Here is a 20,684-nt window from a genome sequence, read left to right as displayed (position 1 = left end):
AGTATATGTTCACTTTGACAAAAGCAAGTTAAATGGCATCAGTACTGTTTAAGAGAATATAGCTTTATTGTAAGGTATGATGTACAGTGACATGCCATTCTTTTGTCTGTGTGAGCTTCATTAGTGGGAACTCAACTGTTGAATGTTTGCTCTTGCACCTCTATTTCTTTGACATTCCACCTCTAGTTCAGTTTTCCCTTATACCTAGCTGTCAGACTGGGACAAGGCAGGGTCACATCTGTGAACAGTCGTTAGAAGCAACCATTTACACGTGAAGAGAAGATCCAAGAGAAGGGAAGTGAAAACCTAGAAATTCTTCTAGGATTTGGATCAAGTGTAACTAGCCAAACTTTGCAATACATTGTGAAAGATTACAAAGTTTAGAGTCAAAGTTACTAAAGCCTTAACTGGTTAGCCTTTGGCTTCTTGAGGACAGGAGCCATTTCTAACTAATTACATAGTTTGTGGGAAAGAGACACAATAAACAAAAGAATATTTAGCCAAGAACCTGGGTGACTAGTCCCCTTTCTGCTAGTAACTTGTCATGCAACCTTAACCTTGTGAATAATTACTTCTTGGCTTAAATGGTATGGTATTTAAAAATCTATTCCCATCTATCGAGTAGACTATATTCTGCAGCCACTAAATGTACAGTAAACCAGAGACCACATATCAATATGGGAAATGCTGAATGCATTATAAACTTAGGATGTGTTAAGTTCAAAAGAGATACTTATGTTATACAAATGCACAAAAACACCACCAGTTGTGGGATTACTGGTAAACTTGTTTTCTAAAGTTTAATGAAAAAAGTCTAAAACTGCTAGAAATTTGGAATGTCAGATAATCCCTTATACCTGTATATTATCTTACAATGTACTCTCATTTATTATCTTAGTTATGCCTCAACACCATACAGGAAACAGGCTCAGGAATTAGTAGTTACTTGGACCAGCTTCCAGAGAAACAAAATCCAAACCTACATCCAATTCCAAATATAGTTTTGGCCAATCTAGCTACTTCTGGTTCCACTTTAACATGTAACTCACTATATGACCTTGGACAAATGTGTCTCAGAGACTAGAGGCAATGACCAGATGCTCTAAGATAATGGTTCCCAAACTCATCTGCACACTGGAATCAACTGGGGAGCCTTAAGAACTACCCATCACGTCTGTCCCCTGGACTGTAGTCCCCCAAGGACTGTAGTTTAATTAGAAAAATAACTTTAAATTTAGATTCCCAGGTGATTTATGTTCAGACAAATTTGGGAACTGCTATTCTAAATAGTAACACTCTTATAATAACAAGTAGTGTTAAAATACTACACTTAAAAATATTTTGAAGAGAAAATTTCAAATGGAGGTAAGTACACCTTCAGTAAGAAATCACCAACTTTAAAGTAGACTGAGATGATAAATCATGAAATACCAAAGTTTACAAAACATATTTTTAGTTTTATTTCAGCCATGTTAGGTTACCCATGAGCTGTGAAGAGCTATGCTACTTGATAAGAAACCCATCAGTTCTATTTACTACTTTGTAAGCTTGACCTCTAGTGTTTCACAAACCTCAAATCAGTTATCTTTTGTGCCTTAAGGAGAAAAAATAGCAATCAGAAAAGTTGTATCTGTCACATATATAGTACATCCTATGGTCACTGTCACATTATTGTCATTAGGGAATATTTGCTAAAGATAATCAAAGCCATATTCTTTACTGTCCTCCCCGTTTCCTTTGATAAGTGAAAGGATGCTACAAGCAAGCAAGCATTCAAACCATCAAAAATAAGACAAGTTATTTTGAGATTTTTAAAAAAATCTTGACATGAGGGGAAAAAAGCAACCCTTAGGCCTGCAGGGCACAGAACTGCTGGAACACAGCCAGGATATGAGGGTCTAACTCGGCAGTGAAGAGCAGGTTCTCCAGGGTCACCATGTACTGCTGGATTATCTGGTGATGCTGCGGACACAGAAAAGGGGTGTTTAGGTCAGGGAAAAAGCTCAGAAGCAATCCTGCAGAACACTTCCCTCAGCAGCCCTCCCACGCTGTGGAGTAGGGGAATAAGGGCTCTGCTGATAGGGATAATGGGCCCCTGAAAAGCTCCAACGTGAAGACAACGTAGAGGGAAATGAGAAAAAAAGGATGTTTTTTAATATCAATAACTTTTCAAACTCCTATTCTGACCAGCTTCCATGTAAACGCAGTTAGTGCTGTGAGGCAGTGGCCGCAGTGTCTGGTGCTACTACGGTTACAGACTAGGTTCAGCGGGGTCGCCCCCTCATCAGGACAGAGCACAGTATGACTTTTTAAAGGTCGCCTAGACAGGGACTGACCCAGGAGACTGGAAGAAAGACAGGGAAGGTCCCATGTTACAAATAAGAACAGCAAGATTGCTACTGCTCAGGTTAAAACCACAGTCTGGGAAACACAAAAAAATATTTTGGAATCCTTTCCTTATTTTGGTTAGAACACAGCTCTTAGCAAAAGAAAAAAAATTTTAACAGATCATTGGCTAATTCTCTATTAAGTATTCCACAAAATGAGAAAACCAAACCTCATTTTTGTTTATCTTTTAAAAATAAATAGCTCATCTGTCATGAAAATCAGTGACTTGTTGAGCCTAAATGGAAAAAAAAAGTCAGGAAATGAAATAATCTTTGTGTGCCTATATAACTTGAATATACTCAGAGATCCCTATAGGACTAGGGGCTGTTAAAGCTTTTTAATTGGCAATAAGTAAAACATCTAGAGAGAATTTTTATTTGGAGGTTTAAAGAACTTCTTTTCCCCCCCTTTTAGGACTCTGCTTTAATCACTCTTTTCTAGAACAAATGAGGATGGGGTGTTAGTGTCTGAAGATACTAGTTCCACTCTTCTACAAATCTTTAACTTCAATCTAGCATAGAGTAGGTATTACATTTTGCTTTCTGGTTTTTTTTTTTTTTTTTTTTTTTTTTTTTGAGGAAGATTAGCCCTGAGCTAACATCCACGACCAATCCTCCTCTTTTGGCTGAGGAAGACTGGCCCTGAGCTGCCATCCATGCCTATCTTCCTCTACTTTATATGTGGGATGCCTGCCACAGCACGGCTTGATGAGTGGTGTGTAGATCCACGCCCAGGATCCAAACTGGCAAACCCTGGGCCACTGAAGCAGAGCAGGTAAACTTAACCGCTGTGCCACTGGGCTGGTCCCTGCATTTTGCTTTCTATAAAGACCTCAGGGAACTTAACCTTGTTTCTGCGGGCATTTTTTATCATCTGAACGTTAGATTTAAACTGGACCTTTATAAGTTGAATTACTGCTCCCTTAGCATCTTTTTCTCTGTATTTTGTATTACAGCTAGGATCTCTAGCAAAGAGAATGGCAATTAGGAGTCTAAGTGATACAGAACCAATTTAAGCCTAAATATTCTGATGAGCAACAGTGGGAGCGAATGGACATGAATTAAAGGGCTTACAGGTACTACACAACTTCCTGACAAACTTGACGATTTTTTAAGAAGGAAAATCCTTATAGCTGAGAACACTGATGTCTACTATCTAATGAGTTTCCCACAAACCTGTAAGAAAATCTGCTGGAGCCTCTCTACACAGTTCTTGTACCACGGTGTTAACACGCTGGTCCCGTCGCTTTCACATCGCACTAAGTGCTCGGTCAAGATCATGATAAAGCGCTGGAAAGGGGGTATGAAGTTAGAGGTGTTAGAGGGAGAATTCTTATACTTCGGAAACAGTCGCATTGTTGACGAAGAGACGTCAAAGGTATTGCTTGTTCCACCCTTTCTTTGAGGCATGTATTCCAAACTCTCATAATTCAATAAATATTGTCAGTCTAGAAAGGTAAGCCAGCAATAACAGTACATCCTTTCTGGCAATACATGAAGACCTTTAATGTCTAGATTACTTATGCTGGTAATTTTTCTTGTTAGCATCTATTCTAAGGACATAATCAGAAATGCTAACAAGAATCTCTGCACAAGAATGTTTATCAGGAAGGGAAACAAAGCAGCTAAATGATCAACATTTGGGAATGATGAAATGTGAGAGGGGTACTTAACAAAAGCATGCCCAGGATTTTAGAGCATGGAGAAACGCTCATGCAAGAATGCTAAGTAAACGACACAGAACGTGGAGGCACATGTGGTTACCTCCAAGCAGCGAACTTTCAGTTCCTTTAAGTTTTTCTATTTTTAAACTTTTATAAGTGAGTATGTATTAACTTTTATGATTAAAAACATTTTTTAAAACTAAAGAAATGTATTGTTTCTTTTTACATATCAACGTCCTAAGCCAAGATACCTGGAATATGACAAGGAAGAGGTTCTTCTGTTCACTCTGAGCAGATTCCACCTTCTCCTGCAGTCTTTCTATTTGCTCCTCAAGAGCCCCATCTTTTCTGTCACTGCTTCTGTCATCATCATCACTTCGCTACGGAATGCCAAGGAACAGAAGGAAAATGCCATGAGAATTCCAGTGCATTATATCCCATCGAGCAAGGAGAGGCTTTCACTGTGTCTGTCCAACGGGACCTGCAGACTTGTGAAAGGGTCCTGCTGCCCCCCGCACACCCAGAAGTCCTGAGGAGCGTGCCCAGGCTGGGCAAATTCAGTGGCACGTGTCCTGGAGAGTGGCAGTGGAGCGTTTGCTATACAGCAGAACTGAGTGAGGGCTTTTACTAGCCCGTTCAGGGAGGAAATGTGTCCCATTTTTCCACCATTCAGACGAAAACAGCTTTAAGCGCCATGGAAAACGTACAGCGGACTCTTGTTATTCCCCATCGTGCTGTCTTGTGACGTGGCCGTGAACCCTGAGTGAGGGAACAGTGGACCAGCGCTCCAGGGGAAATACAGGGTCAGGCTCCTGGGAGCCTCCCGTCACAACATTTCTGTCAACTGATGAAAGAGAACCTTGTTTACGTGTTTCTGTTTAAAGATACCTAATACATATCTTACAAATAATTAATTATACACAGTGTTTCTCTATCCTGAAGCACTAGCTGAGAAGGATTTAACATTCTCCCGAGCCTGAGGAACCTGGCTGTAAATTTCTTTGGCTTTCAGCCTCACAAGAATGCTATCCACTGGGCTTAGTTTTAATCGGTCAGCATCTCATGAAGCCACAAGTTTCGCTGTCTTCCACAGCTTCGTCACATACTACAGATGCTACTTTAGTACTGGATGGAGCAGCCTCCCACTGCCTCCCCCTTTTTCTCTGTATGACCTTGTTGATTCGTGAACACTGAACTCGGGGCCACCAGCACTGTAACTCCTGCCTGAACGAAGCATAGTTAACACGTGTTCTTCCCATCAGGCAGAGCATGGTGGTCTTGTGCTTACGAACGCTAGACAGCACTTCAGCCCTCCGCCTGGGCGGCCATTTTAAACTGTGAAATCACAACAAAAAGCCCAGCACAAAATATGAAAATGACAAGCATGAACATGGAACACGTGCCACTGAGCACACCATGAGAAGGATGCTTCTTACAGAATGCGAACTGAAACAGGAAAGCAGAGTGTTGCCTTGTTGGACCTCCACTGGGGACGAGCCCACTGTGCAACTCAAACTCCCACTGTTCTGGGTATATGTGTGAATGACTGGGAGAGCACTATGAGCGGTGATTTTGAGGTTACAAATAAATTTTAGTGAGTAGGTGAGTGTGCAAAAATAGACCCTGCAGGGTGGCCCTGTGGCCTAGTGGTTAAGTTCGGTGCACTCTGCTTTGGCAGCCTGGGTTTGTGGGTTTGGATCCTCGGCTTGGAACTACATCACTCGTCAGCCACACTGTGGCAGTGACCCACATATAAAGTAGAGGAAGAGTGGCAACAGATGTTAGCTCAGGGCCAATGTTCCTCAGCAAACAAAACAAAACAAAACAAAAATCCTGCAAATAATGAGGTTGGATAGCATATTCTTATAACTCTGCTATTCTTTTTTTTTGTTCTTTTGTGAGGAAGATTGGCCCTGAGCTAACATCTGTTGCCAATCTTCCTCTTTTTGCTTGAGCAAGCTTGTCACTGAGCTAACATCTGTGCCAACCTTCCTCTACTTTATGTAGGATGCTGCCACACAGCATGGCTTGACAAGCGGTGCTAGGTCTGCACCAGGGATCTGAACCTGTGAACCCCAGGCTGCCAAAGTGCAGTGTGTGAACTTAATCACCACGCCATGGGGCTGACCCCTAACTCTGCTATTGTTTTTTCTTTTTTTGCTGAGGAAGATTTGCCCTAACATCTCTTGCCTATCTCTTTTTTTTTTTTGAGAAAGATTAGCCCTGAGCTAACATCCACCACCAATCCTCCTCTTAACTCTGTTATTCTTTATGACCAATGAAAAAACTGACAGTGCTTTTCAGTCACTAAGATATTACTATCTGACCATTTGAGCAGTAATAACAGAGAGGTGGCTTGCTAATCTTTCATCCTCTGATGGGCCACAGAGAAAAGCTGACAGGCCCTCATGCAGCTCAAGAGCCCCAGGCTGCTCACCCCTGTGATGCAGAAACAGTGGTGACTGATGGGTAATATAATTCAAAGCAGACTGTTCAAGACAGCTGGCAATGATGGGCTCAGTTCATCTCTGTTACGCCTTCACAATTCCCGTCCAGCTCACTCTGAAGAACTTAGAGCATTCGCTTAGGTGTTTTGTTTTGTTTTAAAGGCAGAAGAAAAGCAGGGCCTGATTTTACAGATGAGGGGACTGAGGGGTCAGACGATCTTCCCAGTGTCACAGCAGCAAGTACAGAGCCAGTACCTGACTCTAGGTCCTTTTAGCAAGAAGGCAGACACCCGCAACCCCAGAAAGCCCGTTTCCTCCTTGATAACACTCTACCGGTAAGGTCCCATCTAGGACAACCTTTTGCACTCTTTAAGCAAAGTTATCAGATGCTCCCACCCCCTACTGTTTTTACATAATTCTGCTTTTATCTGTAATGGAGCACAGTTATGGGGTTTGTCTTACTATGTTCCAGGCAACTAGGTACATGTTCATCTTTTCCTAACACCACACTAAGGCAAGGTTCCAGAGTGCCACTGCCCAAAAGCCCTTTCTGCGATGAGGGAGATGTTACATAGCTCTGTGCTGGCCATCACAATAGCCACTAGCCACACATGACTACTGAGCACTTGAAATGTGGCTGGTGTGACTAAGGAACTGAACTGTAACTTGTATTCGATTTTAATTAGCTTACAGTTCTATGTGGCTAGTGGTTACTGTACTGGATACCACATATCTAGAGAACAGTGGGACACAAGGGAGTCTGGAGTTTGACAGATCTGAGTCAGATCCTAGCTCTCACTAGCCATGTAACCTTGAGAAGTTACTTAACTTCTCTGGGCCTCAACTTACACATGTATAAAATGAGGATGACACCATTCACCTTGCAGTATTTTAGGTTTGTGAGTGTGTGTTTATATACATGCATGCATATATGTACGTATACATGGAGACTAGCACTCGAGCCTGCTATAGGTTCATCTAAGTCACTGAACTTGTTTTCACCTCCCGCTCTGGTAAATATGCATAACACTGGAATATCCTGACGTGAAGAAAGCAGTATTATCACGTTAAATCACAGAATACATCCAGCTCACTGCTTCCAAAATGGCTAAAATACTACACTTCTTACTCACATGAGAAGTCTTTTGTAAACCTGAGAATGACTGCCCGTCCCGCCCCCAGTACAGGGGAAGTGGTAAACACGGATAGTTTTCTCCCTGTTCCCCTCCTATGCCAGAAACACTTCCAGAAACACAAGGGTCTCCTGCCCTTCTCCTTCCTTTCGGGAAGGGCAAACAGGAAGCTGGTCCAGAGATGGTGAGCTATGGAGAAGGAAGGTCTGTGGCTTCCTGAACGGTTCACCGCGCAGCGTAACAGCGGAGCACCAGACCTCAGGCCCTTCCTCTTCCTCCGCATCTACAAACAGCTCTGCGTAGTCTGCCCGCAGAAAAAGTAAGTTCCCATCACAGTAATGAACTTCGAATATTCTCAAGAGTTTCTCGTATACTTTCTTTGAGCATTTACCAACTGACACAAGACTTACTCGTTTGTGTTGCCTTGCAAGTTTTTCTTTAGCTTCTTCTAGCTCTTTCTGGATCTTCAGAACGTGTTTGTTCATCTTACGAATTGTGGAGTGCAGGATTTCCCAAACAAACAATCTTAAAGTAATATGGCATTTGGTTACTGTGTGTTAAACTATGTTTACAGAAAAATAAGACCTCTCAACTTTTCTAACCTACTCATTTTTAAGGTCTGATATAGCCTTCCACTCTTTAGGCAGATTTAGTCACGTTTCTCTAGCAACACTTACAAATTTTCTTGTTTTGTAAATTGTGCAGCATCTATCTCCACCATTAGACTCAGATGACCTTCCTGAAGGCAGTACTGGGTCCTTTTCTTATTATTTCCATCCCCTACTAGACACACGTAGAAGGTATGTGTACATATTCATTTAAATGAAATGGCAAACCAGAAAAAACACTAACATTAGGAACAAAAATACGTTTTCTCTCTTCTAAATTTAAACAGTAAGTATTGGAATTTTCCTGAAACAGAAACCTAATCTGAGGCACATTTCACAAGCTTTACACTATTTAACCAGCACACAGCCAATTCTCTTGGAATATTTAAGAAACTCATAAGTTGATGATAGCTATCAACTGCTGGGCTTTTAAGAATGAGATAAATATTGTATGTCAGCTGTCTTATTGGCAAATTGCTCAAGTACCATGATCACCTTGAAGGTGCTTTAAAATGTATGTTGCATAAATGGTTTATCTATTTTTCGAAGTGGCTTCTTAACTACTTTTCTGTCTATAAACTGGGACTCTACCCCAGGATATAGCACAGAAGAGTATTTCCTTCTACAAATTTTGGCTTGGATGATGACAGTTTAAGTGGAAGATAATAAAACAACGTGTTCATAAAACTCAAAGTCTGGAATGTTAGCAGACAGGATGAAAGAGTGGAGCACTTGAACTCTGGAAGGGGTGGCCAGGGAAGGCTTTGCAGAGCGATGAGTGCTTGAGCGTGGCGTTAAAGAACAGATGGAGCTCTGCGCAACGTATGGACTCAAGAATGCCTGTCTTTGAATCCTGCCTCTGCACTTAGTTGTGTCACTTTATGTAAGCACCCTGCAACACCCTCCTATTTTGTAAAATGTGGACGATAACGTAACCCCCTCCATGGTGTTGTTGTGAGGATTAAATGAGTTGCAAATGAAAATCACTTGAGATAATGAGTAACACATACTTGGATGGTCAGTTTTCTGAGTTTGCCAATCTGAGAATGTCTTTCTGTTGCCTTCATGTGTGAATGCCAACCAGGCTGGTCCAGTAACCTTAGCTCACACCCTTTCACCCTAAGGATTCAGTTTCAGATCAGTGTCCTCTGCCAATAATAGATACAATGAAGAGGATAAGGGTTGTGATGAATTCTTATGTCTTTGCAAGTAATTTTTCGTTTGTTTCCTGCTTTGTGTCAACTCCTGCTGTCCCAGGCCTGATCAATTACAAAGCCTGTGGACTCAACTTCATGACTAAGAAGGAAGCTTCAGGAAAAATCTTTCCTTTAGGGGGAATGGGTCTAGAATGAATCTTCTGCATTAAATCTAGGACTTTTATGAGTGAGGTGAGACCTTCCTCCCCAACAGGCACCCAATTGCCTGCCAGGCTTTCCTCAATCCCTCCATAATGTGCACTGAGTCTGCGGTGACTCTGGCTCCTCCCAGTTCCTGGTGTGCATTCCAGGCCCTCGGTGGAGCTGGAACTCTTCCCTGCAGCCCACTGTTTAGCTGAGACCCTGACACACAGCCTGATCTTCTCTCCCAACCTCTCTCCCTTTATCAGCATTTCTACTTGACTGGTTGAGTCCTGATGCAATTTACATCTGTGTACCGAAGAGACGCTGTGACCTGACTGGCTGTATGTATTTCCATTGCCCAGGAATCTTTGCCAAGTCTAATCCTACCACATTGGACCAGAATTTGGAGCTCATGTATAAGAGACCACATGTAAACCAATTCTTAGAGAATACAAACTTTGTAAAATAATCCATATTACCTAGTAAAGTCACGAGACAGTTCTGAAGAGAAAATCCAAGTTGCTACTGCAGCACAGTCAACAATCTGTGTCCGAATCATCTTATCTACCAGTACAGCAATCATCTACAAGGAGAAAGAAGAATCACTAAGGCAAATTACACTTACACGGAGGCCACAACAATCCCACTGCTACAAAAGTGAAACAGGAGGGCTGTGAAATTCATTCTCAGTGGCTATGGAACTGATCAATGTGACCAGTGGGTCTTAAGATTTATTCTGCCCTCTGCTTGCCTCTGATACTTATTCTAAGAATACTGTAACACCAATAAAGATTGACTGAGCAAAAAGAACTCTGAATGGTAACACGATTTTTTAAAATTTTAGATAGTACATATAAAAACAATTTCCTTTGAATCCTAAAATTTAAAAATACAAGAATGTTTTATCATAAAAAAGTCTCAAATATATTCTGAAATGTATTTTAATTCCTCTTTATAACACACGATATGAAAACAGTATATTGAGGTTTGAGAAATCTGGAGCTTGTTTATAGAAACTGGATAGACTAGATAAATATTTCCTACCCAAGTAATAGAATCTTCCAAGAACAGGCATTCATACTAAGTATTTAAAATGTGTTGAGATATTATAGTCCAAAATCAAATCCTAACACATTTTTTTTTTTGAGGAAGATTAGCCCTGAGCTAACATCTGTTGCCAATCCTCCTCTTTTTGCTGAGGAAGACTGGCCCTGAGCTAACAGTCATGCCCATCTTCCTCTACTTTATATGTGGTATGCCTGCCACAGTGTGGCTTGCTAAGTGGTGCACAGGTTTGCAGCCAGGACCTGAAGCGGCAAATCCCGGGCTGCTGAAGTGGAATGTGCAAACTTAACTGCTGGGCCACCAGGCTGGCCCCAACACTTGCTTTTTAAAGAATGAATCAAACATCATTATTTCCATTGCACTAAAAGAATTATAGATTTTAAAACCATTCTATAGGCAGAGTCAAATTTCATGTTTTACAAACTTAAAACAGTAGTATTAATTGCCTTATTTTTATACCTATACAATCAACAGGTCCAATTAAACAGTTTTTACCTGTGGATGGTTCCTCCAGACCTCAAACATGACTCTCAGAACATGTAACTTTCCTTCATCACTTTCAGCCAGGGTTTTGAAGACTTCATGAAACCTTTTGATAGTGGGGGGGGGGGGGGGAAATACCACAAACTTATTCTTGACACATTTTAATGTTTTCAAACCCTTTTCAATTTACATGCAATATATAAAAGTACAATAACCAAATGTTAACCATTTGATCAGGAATTTTTAGTTTGTGTGGAATTTGTCACAAAATCTTGAGACTTACAATCGACTATTATGAGTCCAGGACTACAGTTTACTGTGTATCTGAGAATAAGTGAGGACTAAGGGACCGTCTCTAAACACAGGTGAGGTATTCTGACTGTGGGACCTTCTGTGGGAACCCTGTAGGTGGTGGACAGGAATATCTATTTGCTCGTCCTTCCTTTGGACTATCTGATGAGTCAGAAGGCTCAGTCTTGAGACGCCAACTTTTGGGTGGCTCCCCAAAATGTCAGCTCTTATTTCTGCTTACCTTCCTTTAGGAAGATGCTTAGACAGGCTGGGAGCTTCTTGACTGTATATATGACTGTCCTATGGACCCAGGTTTTTCACTAGTTTCTCTAAAGGTCTATATGAAAAAATGTACATTCCATGTATATATGTAAACTGTACGCAAAGACTGACAGGAGCCACAGGAAAGGGATTTTTAGCTACTACAAACCAAAACCCATTGTATCATATTATGTGATGATATTATTAAGATCTTCAGATCCAACAATTTTAGGAAAACATTACTACACCATTGGTATTCACCAAGCAAAGTTCCAAACCCTCAAGAAAGGGTGTGTGCTCTGTTGTACTTACTTTGCAAGAGCACTGAAGGAGTGGCTGAACGATTTGGCTGCCAAGTGCAGCAGAGTCTGTACAAAGACCTCTATTTTCAACGGGTTAAAGCTGAACCCTTCATCTGAAAAATATTACACAGTAAGATAATTAGAAAAATGTAAGTATAACAATTCCTTGGTTCCTCACTTGGAATGCTAAACAGATGGCATGTTCACATCCAAATACGAAGTCAGACTTTCATGTAACATCTTTGAATACCAATGGACATTAAAAGACCATCACTAATTTCAAATACTCAAAATATAAAAAATTAAGCATAATCTTAATTCTTAGTTTTTTGGGACTGTTTCTCTAATTCTCCAATATAATCCATTTCTTTTACAAATACCACAGACTTCCTTGTTCATATCTCTCTATACGGTGGCAAGATAATGAATATATTAATACAAAAAAATACAGTAAACTCAAGTCTATGTCTAAAATGTCTGACAATGTTTAAATTTAATATCATCATTTTTATTTATGTTTTCTAAATATATTTTCTCTAACAGAATACAAGTTTCTTAGAAAAATCCAAACAAAATCCCAGTAATAAATAATCCAAAGACTATTAAAGTTTTATTTTAAGTCATTTTTCTATGCACATGTCCTTATGTACGAATTTAACAAAAAAAATTCCCCCCCCAAATGATTATCCACTTGTCACAATAGACTTTTCATCTGTTTTACTGATTTTTCTTTTTGTGCCTTGTCTCTTTTGTGTTCACATTGCTGTAGTTACTGTAGTTTTCACAAGATATGTTTTAATATGTGATAAGGCAAGTCCCTCTCATCACCTTTTGCCTTATCCATTTATTGATTACAGAAAACTTATAAATTATTCTGCAATTTTCCCACTCTTGCCCAGAAAAGAACCTACAGATTTTGGTTGGAATTACATGATACATACTCAGCGTATGTTAAACATTATGATTTTAATAGCTTAATTTGGAGAAGACATCCAAATTTATAGTACATCAAGGCTTCCCGTTCAGGAGCCTCTCTAAAGGGAAAGCAGGGCATGTTTAAAAATTTTTGACGGCAGCCCCAGTTTGGATCCCAGGTGCAGAGCTACACCACTTGTCTGTCAGAGGCCATGCTGTGGTGGTGGCCCACATCAAAAAGGAAAAAAAGAGGAAGATTGGCAACAGATGTTGGCTCAGCTCAGGGCGAATCTTCCTCAGCCAAAAAAAAAAAATCTTTGAATGATAACGGCGTATTTTACTTTGTAGTTAGTTTATATACTTAATGTCAGCTATTTCACAGGGATGTTAGGATCTCTTTTTACATAAGGGAGAAAATACCAGGGTTCTAGAGACAACTGACAGGCTGAACAGGCCAAAAGAATACATTGCTTTATAAGTATCCAATGAGATTTAGGATGAACTCATGTTGCCAGAGTTATGTTTATGCTTTAACCTGGCCTATACATAATTCCACTCAAGAAATATTAAATTGCCTTACCGTCATCATCATCCTGGTTAGGATTTGGCACATCTTTCAGAATGCTGAAGATTTCATCATTGGTTGCTTTACTTTTAAAGGCAACAGCTAAACAGAGAGCAACTGAATGTCCAGGAAGAGAATCTAACCACAGAATGGGGGGGGGGGGGGGGAGATCAAGTTTTAAGACTATTTTTTTTTCAAATAATTCAGTTACTGACAACCTTAAAAAGTTCTTTTCTTTCAAAATAGAATACTCTTTATCCAAGATCAATATTTAAGCTGTATAAAGATAGCCACATGTGAAAGTTTAATAAGGCATAAGACATAATTCTCACTTCAATACTTCCTTAAGAACACACAGCTAATTGAAATTCGGGGGGTGGGGGGGGAGCAGGGCAGCAGTGCTGGTCTTCCTCAGGGACGGAGGGGAAATGTGGATACAGTTACAATTGTCCTTCCACAGTCCTCTAATCCCTAGGCCTCTATAAGCTGAAAAGCTGAGAATCAACGTATTTCTCTTTCATTCTTGCCAATGCCCCCTTCTTCTTCCTTTTCCCTGAGACAGTGGAAATTGAATTTCAGCAAGGTGTAGGCTGCCAAGTTAACACAGGATTTTTTTTGCTTTTCTCTTTTGCTGAGTTCATATAGTTGAATCTACACAAGCAAGATGCTCATGTGCTGTGAGTCCATGTGTTTACTATTGGTTAATATCTGTCGAGTTCTTAGTGTATAAAATTTGTGCTAGTACATACTGTAAGGCATCACCAGAGCAATCAGAAATCTACTTTTACTGTAAGGGAGCCAAGGAGGTAACAAATAAAAAGGCAATGGTAACAGAGAATATGAGTTACTAAGCACCTGGAATGAATAAAGTCAATTACAACAGGTCACATGTGCTGTGTGCTTTCCCTTGAAAGTGGGAGAAAAGACAAGTGAGGAAAAAAGGAATCCCCTGCCACTGAGGAGTCTACATTCTAGCTGGTGAACCAAGACATTCACATAAGGAGCAGCCAAAGAAAACACAAAACTGGCTTGAAAGGTTAAAAAATACTGACAGCAGTGGAGCTTGGGCTAGACCTTGGAGAGAGAACAAGAACAGGAGACAGAAAGGGCTTTCCAGACCAGGCTAACCGCACAAACGAAGGTAAACCAAGAACTAGGAGCACGGAAAAAATAAAAAGGAAGTGGGTTTGGCTGGAGTGGAGGTCCACTTGGGAAGAACTGAAAAATAACTAAGCAGGAACAACTGTTAGGATGGCTTTCAATGTCAGGCTGAGTTGTTTCTACGGGAAAAAAGAAAGCTCAATGTTCAACAAAAGTCTGAGCTCTTTGATATCAAAGACTGTATCTTATGATTCTCGGATCCAGTACAAGGCAGAACTCAAACCTTGGCAATTACAAGTGCCACAACAAGCTTTGCTCTTGCAGGAAAGCATGTGGTTAAGAGTGTGGCTGTGGGGCTGGCCCGGTGGCACAGCGGTTAAGTGCGCATGTTCTGCTTTGGCAGCCCGGGGTTTGCCGGTTCGGATCCCAGGCGCGGACACGGCACTGCTTGGCAAAAGCCATGCTGTGCTAGGTGTCCCACATATAAAGTAGAGGAAAACAGGCATGGATGTTAGCTCAAGGCCAATCTTCCTCAGCGAAAAGAGGAGGATTGGCAGCAGTTAGCTCAGGGCTAATCTTCCTCAAAAGTGCTCAGTTAATATGCCTGGATTTGAATCTGGGCTCTACCACTCAGAAGCATCTCACTGTGGCTTTACCTCTTTGAAGCCATTTCCTCATTGTAAAATTAGTGTAAGAAACACTCCTCTCTCAGAGTTGTTTTAAGGATTAAGTGATATAATAATACAGGAAATGGACTTAGCAATGGGACCAACTGAGTTTATTTCAAGGAAAACAGGTGTAGTCTGAGGTGTAGGTGAAGAATTGGGGTGCAATATGAGAATGCAAGAGAGAGGATTGAGTTTCAGCATGCAAAGGACTGCTACACAACATGAGATGGAAGGCTCATGGAGGAGCTGTGTTCAGTGCCATCTGAACAGACCAACTTGGAAAAACTCCACACCTAACCCTCTACCAGTGATCACCAAGGTACAACACCTGAGCTTCATTAAATGTAAAGCACAAAACTGTGTATCAAATTATGGTCCCTCCGATTTATAGTGCAATCTCAGAAATGACATAACCAAAAAGTAAGAAAACCGTAGTTAAGAATTTACCTCTAGAGGCATTCTGCCAGTCAAAATTTAGTCTATGTGCACCCCTTGTTCCCACAACTGAATTGATATCAGGTCAGTTATTAATTCAAGGAATCTCCATCGCCATGACAATTATACGTGTTCATTTTAATAAGTTTTGGCTAGAAATTCATCTTGTCATACTTAGCAGCATATTTAAAATAAAGTCATGGATCCAACATTATTAAAAGAGAAAAATTTACAAGCCAGTGATAACTGAATAGATCACAATGAACCTTCAAAATAACGAAAGGGTAAATAAAACAATAGTGGCTAGTGACAGATCACCTTTCAAAGAGAGAAAATATAAACCCAAGAAAAGAAAAAGTTCACTTTCTCCACCTCAAATAACTGACTTCAGAGAATACTTGCATGTATTTTTTAAAGACAGAGGGATTTCTTTTATTTTATTACTTACTGCTACTTTCATCTCCATACTTGTAAATGCAGGTTGGGTTTGCAGGACATAGAGCTGAGAAGGTAGGAGGAACAATATCTAATATACGCTGATGGTAAGACAACCTACAATACAAATAAGAGCCTCAGAAAATATTTATCAGTTCCATTCTTTGGTATATCCAACTCACCCAGAAAGTCACAATCTCCAACACCCTAGACTCAGCTGACAACCAAGAAGTAAAAGTTCTGGGGAAACAAGTCCTTTAAGCTTTTATCTACGCCAGCACACCAAAACTCAGGCCTTCTTCAAAACTTACTGGTTTGCAGTGAGGTGTGGGCCAGTGGGTGGCCTGGTGGCCAAAGATGTGGGGTGATGATGGTGGGGTGGAGTGGAGTCTGCATGGTTGAGAGACTGGTTTTACTGTAGCAAATAAATACATGTCGAGGCTAATGGAGTCAAGTCTCTTACTACCTCAAAAGGTATTTATAAATCCTGGCAAAAGGGAAGGCTAAAAAAATGAGATGCTGGCTTGGAATTGGAGGGATACACACACCTAGCTGGATGTACAAATAGTTAGAGATATGTGTGTGTGCACACACAAATATATTCATTACCTTTGTCCATAGCAACAAACATATCAAGTGTCCAGATGTTGGTTCCTAAATACCATACACCACTACTAGAAACTCAGGCTCTTTAATAAATAGATGATTCCAGGGGAGGGGCAAGGAAACACAAGATGAGCCTGGAACATCTTCTTTCAGAAATAAGGAAATGGAAATGTTCAATAAATGGAGGGCGGCATTAAAAAAGAAAAGAAGAAAAAAAAGAAGACACAAGGGGCTCCCAAAGGACAAATCAGGGACAATCTGGCCATCAAAATAAATAATGACAGTAAGAGATTATAACCTACTGAACGAAACAGAAATCCATTAGTCCCTACTGATCTATAAACTCAGGAATAAATAAATAAAAGGGTCAAAAAGGAAAGCTCTTTATTACAGTGGAACAGCAACTAATAAACGTAGAAAGAATAATGGAAAAAGAGAAGCATCCTTGGCAGTCAACATAGTGGTGGCAGACAGGAGTAGGAGTTGTCAGTGGAGGTTTGATGAAGAATACAATATGAGTGAAACCTCACAATGTCTCCCACAAAATATTAATCAATTACAAGGGAAAAATGGTGAATTCCAGGGAGGGAAGGTGGCAGACACTGACATGAGCAGGTGATCAAGGGTAACGTCTCCAGTGCTGGGACGCATGTGCCTCCTGATGTGATGCCCTGAGAAGAGCACCAACAAGGCAAGAACTGAGTCTAGTCATGAGGACACGTCAGGGCAACCCAAGAAAGTAAGGCCCAGATTCTTTAAAACTGACAAGGACACGAAAGACAGAGAAAGAATAATAACTGTTCAAGATTGAAGAATCTAAAGAGAATGGGACAATTAAATGCTACACATGTTCCTGAATAGGATTCTGGACCAGAAAGGAAAAAGACATTGTTGGGATGGTTGGCAAAATGTCAGCAGCATGTGTGGACTGCATGGTAGTATTACTATACCACAGCTGATGTCCTGATTTGGAGGGTGGTATGCTGGTCATGCAGGAGAGTGTCTTTGTTTTGGGGAAATATACAATGGACTGTTAAAGGATGATGGGATATCATACCGGAGGCTTGTTTTCAAAGGGTTGAGAAAAAGACCAATGAAATGGGTGTATTCATGCTGAGAGGGAAAAAGGAGTGAGTGTGAGCACAAACATGGTGAAATGCTGACAACCAGGGAATCTAGATGATCAGGATACAGAGTTCTTTGCACTGTTTTGGCACCTTTCCTGAAATGTGAAATTATTTCAAAGTATATTTGACAAAAAAACCTTGTTGGTTTAATTCACATGAATTCAGATGGCACAACTGCTTACTTTTTTCAGCCTAAATCTTGACTAAAAACTAAAAGGGAAGAGAAGCAGGTATTTGGATTTTAAAAATGACCTTCTGGACACAAATCACAAATACGGAGAAGAAAAAAATCCCGCCCTAGAAATTAAGAGAACCAAGCTAAAGAGAAAACACAAAGACCTTACCTCATACATTTTTCTAGAACTTCTCTTACAAACTTTGGTTTGGGACTTTCAGGATCTTGAGTAAGACAATCTGACCTGATGAGGAAATGCGGTTTTAGAAGTTCTTACCCATAATCTGTACTTATACCTAACTTGTACTTAGCTACAAATGGTTTTCCTTCCAACTAAATTATTTCATTTATATATAAAAATATCAAAAATAAACTAAATACTTCAGACCATAAAGAATACTGCTTTTAAGTTATAGTTTTAAATACGAACAGTTTTTAAACTATGGTGGACTACAGAGAAGAGAAAGATAAAACACAACACCACTTACCAATCTTCCCAGCTCCAACGAAACTGGAAGTTACTTAGATGATGGGAAAACCAATTAATAAACCTATACAGAGAATTGGGAGATGGGAACAGAAAAGGACAAATGATTGCAATTTATAATAGGATTTATACAATATAACATATATTAGGATTTATACAATATAATATATAATAGGATTTATACAATCCTTCAGACAAATAAAACCCTATTTATGGAGTAAATGAAAAGCACATCCCCTTACTCACAGCTGTATCTTTTCCTGTCACTTACCCTTTTCTCTGCAAATCCTCTAACTCATCTTCTACTTCAAAAACTAACAGTCTCCCATCTCATTCCTTCTAATAGCGCTATCCATTTTAAGTGAATAACAGATACAATTTGAGTGCCTGTTTTCTGCTAGGCACCACATAAATGTTTACACAATTTAATTCTCATAATAACTCCTGGGGAATGTATTATTTTCCCCATTTAATTGACAATGAAACAGAAACAAACAAAAAAAGATTAAATTGCAGATACATTTTATAAATGGCAGAGCCAAAGCATAGCCTCTCATCGTCACACCATGCCCTTTTCACCATAAACAATAAGACACCATCGAAGAGGTAGGAAAGAATATCAGCTAACAAAGGTGGGACATAGACCTCACCCAAAAGAAGACAGTGAGCATGCAATTCCCACAGCCATACAAATCCAATAAGGTCTTTTGTACAAACTGAGTCTTGAAACTGTAGTTATGTAGAAGCTAATTATTTTAGAAGCAGATGCTATCTAGACGTAAATAAAAATACATACATAATATATATTTAAATATATAAATATACAGTTTTAGACTCTGCTTTTACATAGGGGCTAGCCTAAAGCCTATTTTAAAAGGCTTTACAGAGGAAATTACAGAGGATTAAGATTCCAGAGGACAAAGTATAACTATACCAAAGCACCAAACAAGTAAATAATATAATTAAAGAAAACTTCAGGATGGTATCATTTCATACTAAAAGTTAAGACTAGAAAGCGTAATGTAACATTACAACAAGTATGATTTTATTACTATAACAAAGGATTATTTTGGGGAGGCAAGAAAGAAAGATCAACTTGGAAATTCTTAAGGCAAATGTTTTGCTGATCAAGTTCTATTAAGTACAGGGAGTAGAAGCTGCTAACAATCAGTATAGCGATAGGGCAGTTACTATACCTGTCTACGCAGGTAGTATTCATCGTGTCCAAACGCATGTATAACATTTCCGTTGCCTGTGCAAGCTGTGAATTCGAGGATAAGGAAAACTATTCTCCACCTTCATTCAAAATAAGTTGTGATAGGAAAAAAAAAACATTCCCTAGAAGTCTGCATAATGACTAATAATGTTGAGCATCTTTTCATGTAATCTTTTTTTTAACAGCTTTGAAGTATCAATGATGTACAATAAATCTGACCTGGATACACCCATGAATCAAGATAATGAACATCTGTATCACCTCCAAAATTTCCCCATGCTCTTTTGTAATCCAGTCTCCCTTCTCCCCTTCCTCATCTATGTCTCCAAGCAAATACTGGTCTGCTGTCACTAGATTACTTTGCACTTTCTAGAATTTTTTGTAAATGGAATCATGTAGTATGAATTCTTATTTGTTTGGCACCTTTTACTCAGCATAATTATCTTCCAGTTCATTCATGTCGTTGCCTGCATCAAACACTTGTTCCTTTTTATTACTGAGTCACATTGTATAGATACAATGAAATTTATTTATCCATTCATGTATTGATGGATATTAAGATTGCTGCCAGTTTTTGGTTATTACAAATAAAGTTTCTATGAACATTAATGCCTAATCTTTGGAAGGACACATGCTTTCATTTCCCTTGGATAAACACCTAAGAGTGGAATGGCTGAACTGTTTGGTACACGTAATGTTTAAATTTTAAAGAAATGTCATCCTGTTTTCAGGAAGTGATTTAAACCACAAGCAGAAATATTTAATAATCTTTTAAAGCCAGACCAAAGAGAGTACGTTTAAAAACAAAGGAAAGGATACAACTTGGGGTAGAGAGCCAGGCTGAAGTTTGCACAGTTCAATGAGAAGTGTTGTGTACATCACATCGATGTGAGGGGGTGCTGGAAGTTGGAACAGCTCTGCAAAAATCACCTACAAAGGAATCATGAGTCAGAACACAATTCAACAGCTATCT

General features: G+C 39.7%; 1 protein-coding gene across 7 annotated transcripts in view; it reads right to left on the bottom strand.

Annotated features, from left to right (window-relative positions):
• Positions 1–42: 42 nt before the first annotated feature.
• NCBP1 (nuclear cap binding protein subunit 1) overlaps positions 43–20,684 on the bottom strand; it is a 50,233-nt gene continuing 29,591 nt past the window's right edge. For all 7 annotated transcript variants that reach the window (XM_023629703.2, XM_005605641.4, XM_070250884.1 and 4 more), the window contains 13 exons: positions 20,531–20,641; positions 19,692–19,756; positions 18,497–18,559; positions 18,178–18,252; positions 16,114–16,217; positions 13,477–13,599; positions 11,992–12,094; positions 11,140–11,233; positions 10,059–10,162; positions 8,042–8,156; positions 4,303–4,431; positions 3,564–3,677; positions 43–1,962 (listed from right to left, as the gene is read on the bottom strand). In XM_023629703.2, the coding sequence (XP_023485471.1) occupies positions 1,849–1,962; positions 3,564–3,677; positions 4,303–4,431; positions 8,042–8,156; positions 10,059–10,162; positions 11,140–11,233; positions 11,992–12,094; positions 13,477–13,599; positions 16,114–16,217; positions 18,178–18,252; positions 18,497–18,559; positions 19,692–19,756; positions 20,531–20,641 (1,314 nt within the window). In that variant the 3' untranslated portion in view covers positions 43–1,848. The remainder of the gene's footprint in view (positions 1,963–3,563; positions 3,678–4,302; positions 4,432–8,041; positions 8,157–10,058; positions 10,163–11,139; positions 11,234–11,991; positions 12,095–13,476; positions 13,600–16,113; positions 16,218–18,177; positions 18,253–18,496; positions 18,560–19,691; positions 19,757–20,530; positions 20,642–20,684) is intronic.

This window comes from Equus caballus, chromosome 25 (genome assembly GCF_041296265.1).
Source record: "Equus caballus isolate H_3958 breed thoroughbred chromosome 25, TB-T2T, whole genome shotgun sequence".
Taxonomy (NCBI): Eukaryota; Metazoa; Chordata; class Mammalia; order Perissodactyla; family Equidae; genus Equus; species Equus caballus.
Note: the sequence above shows the minus strand (reverse complement) of the source record. Positions and strands in the feature narration are given on the sequence as shown.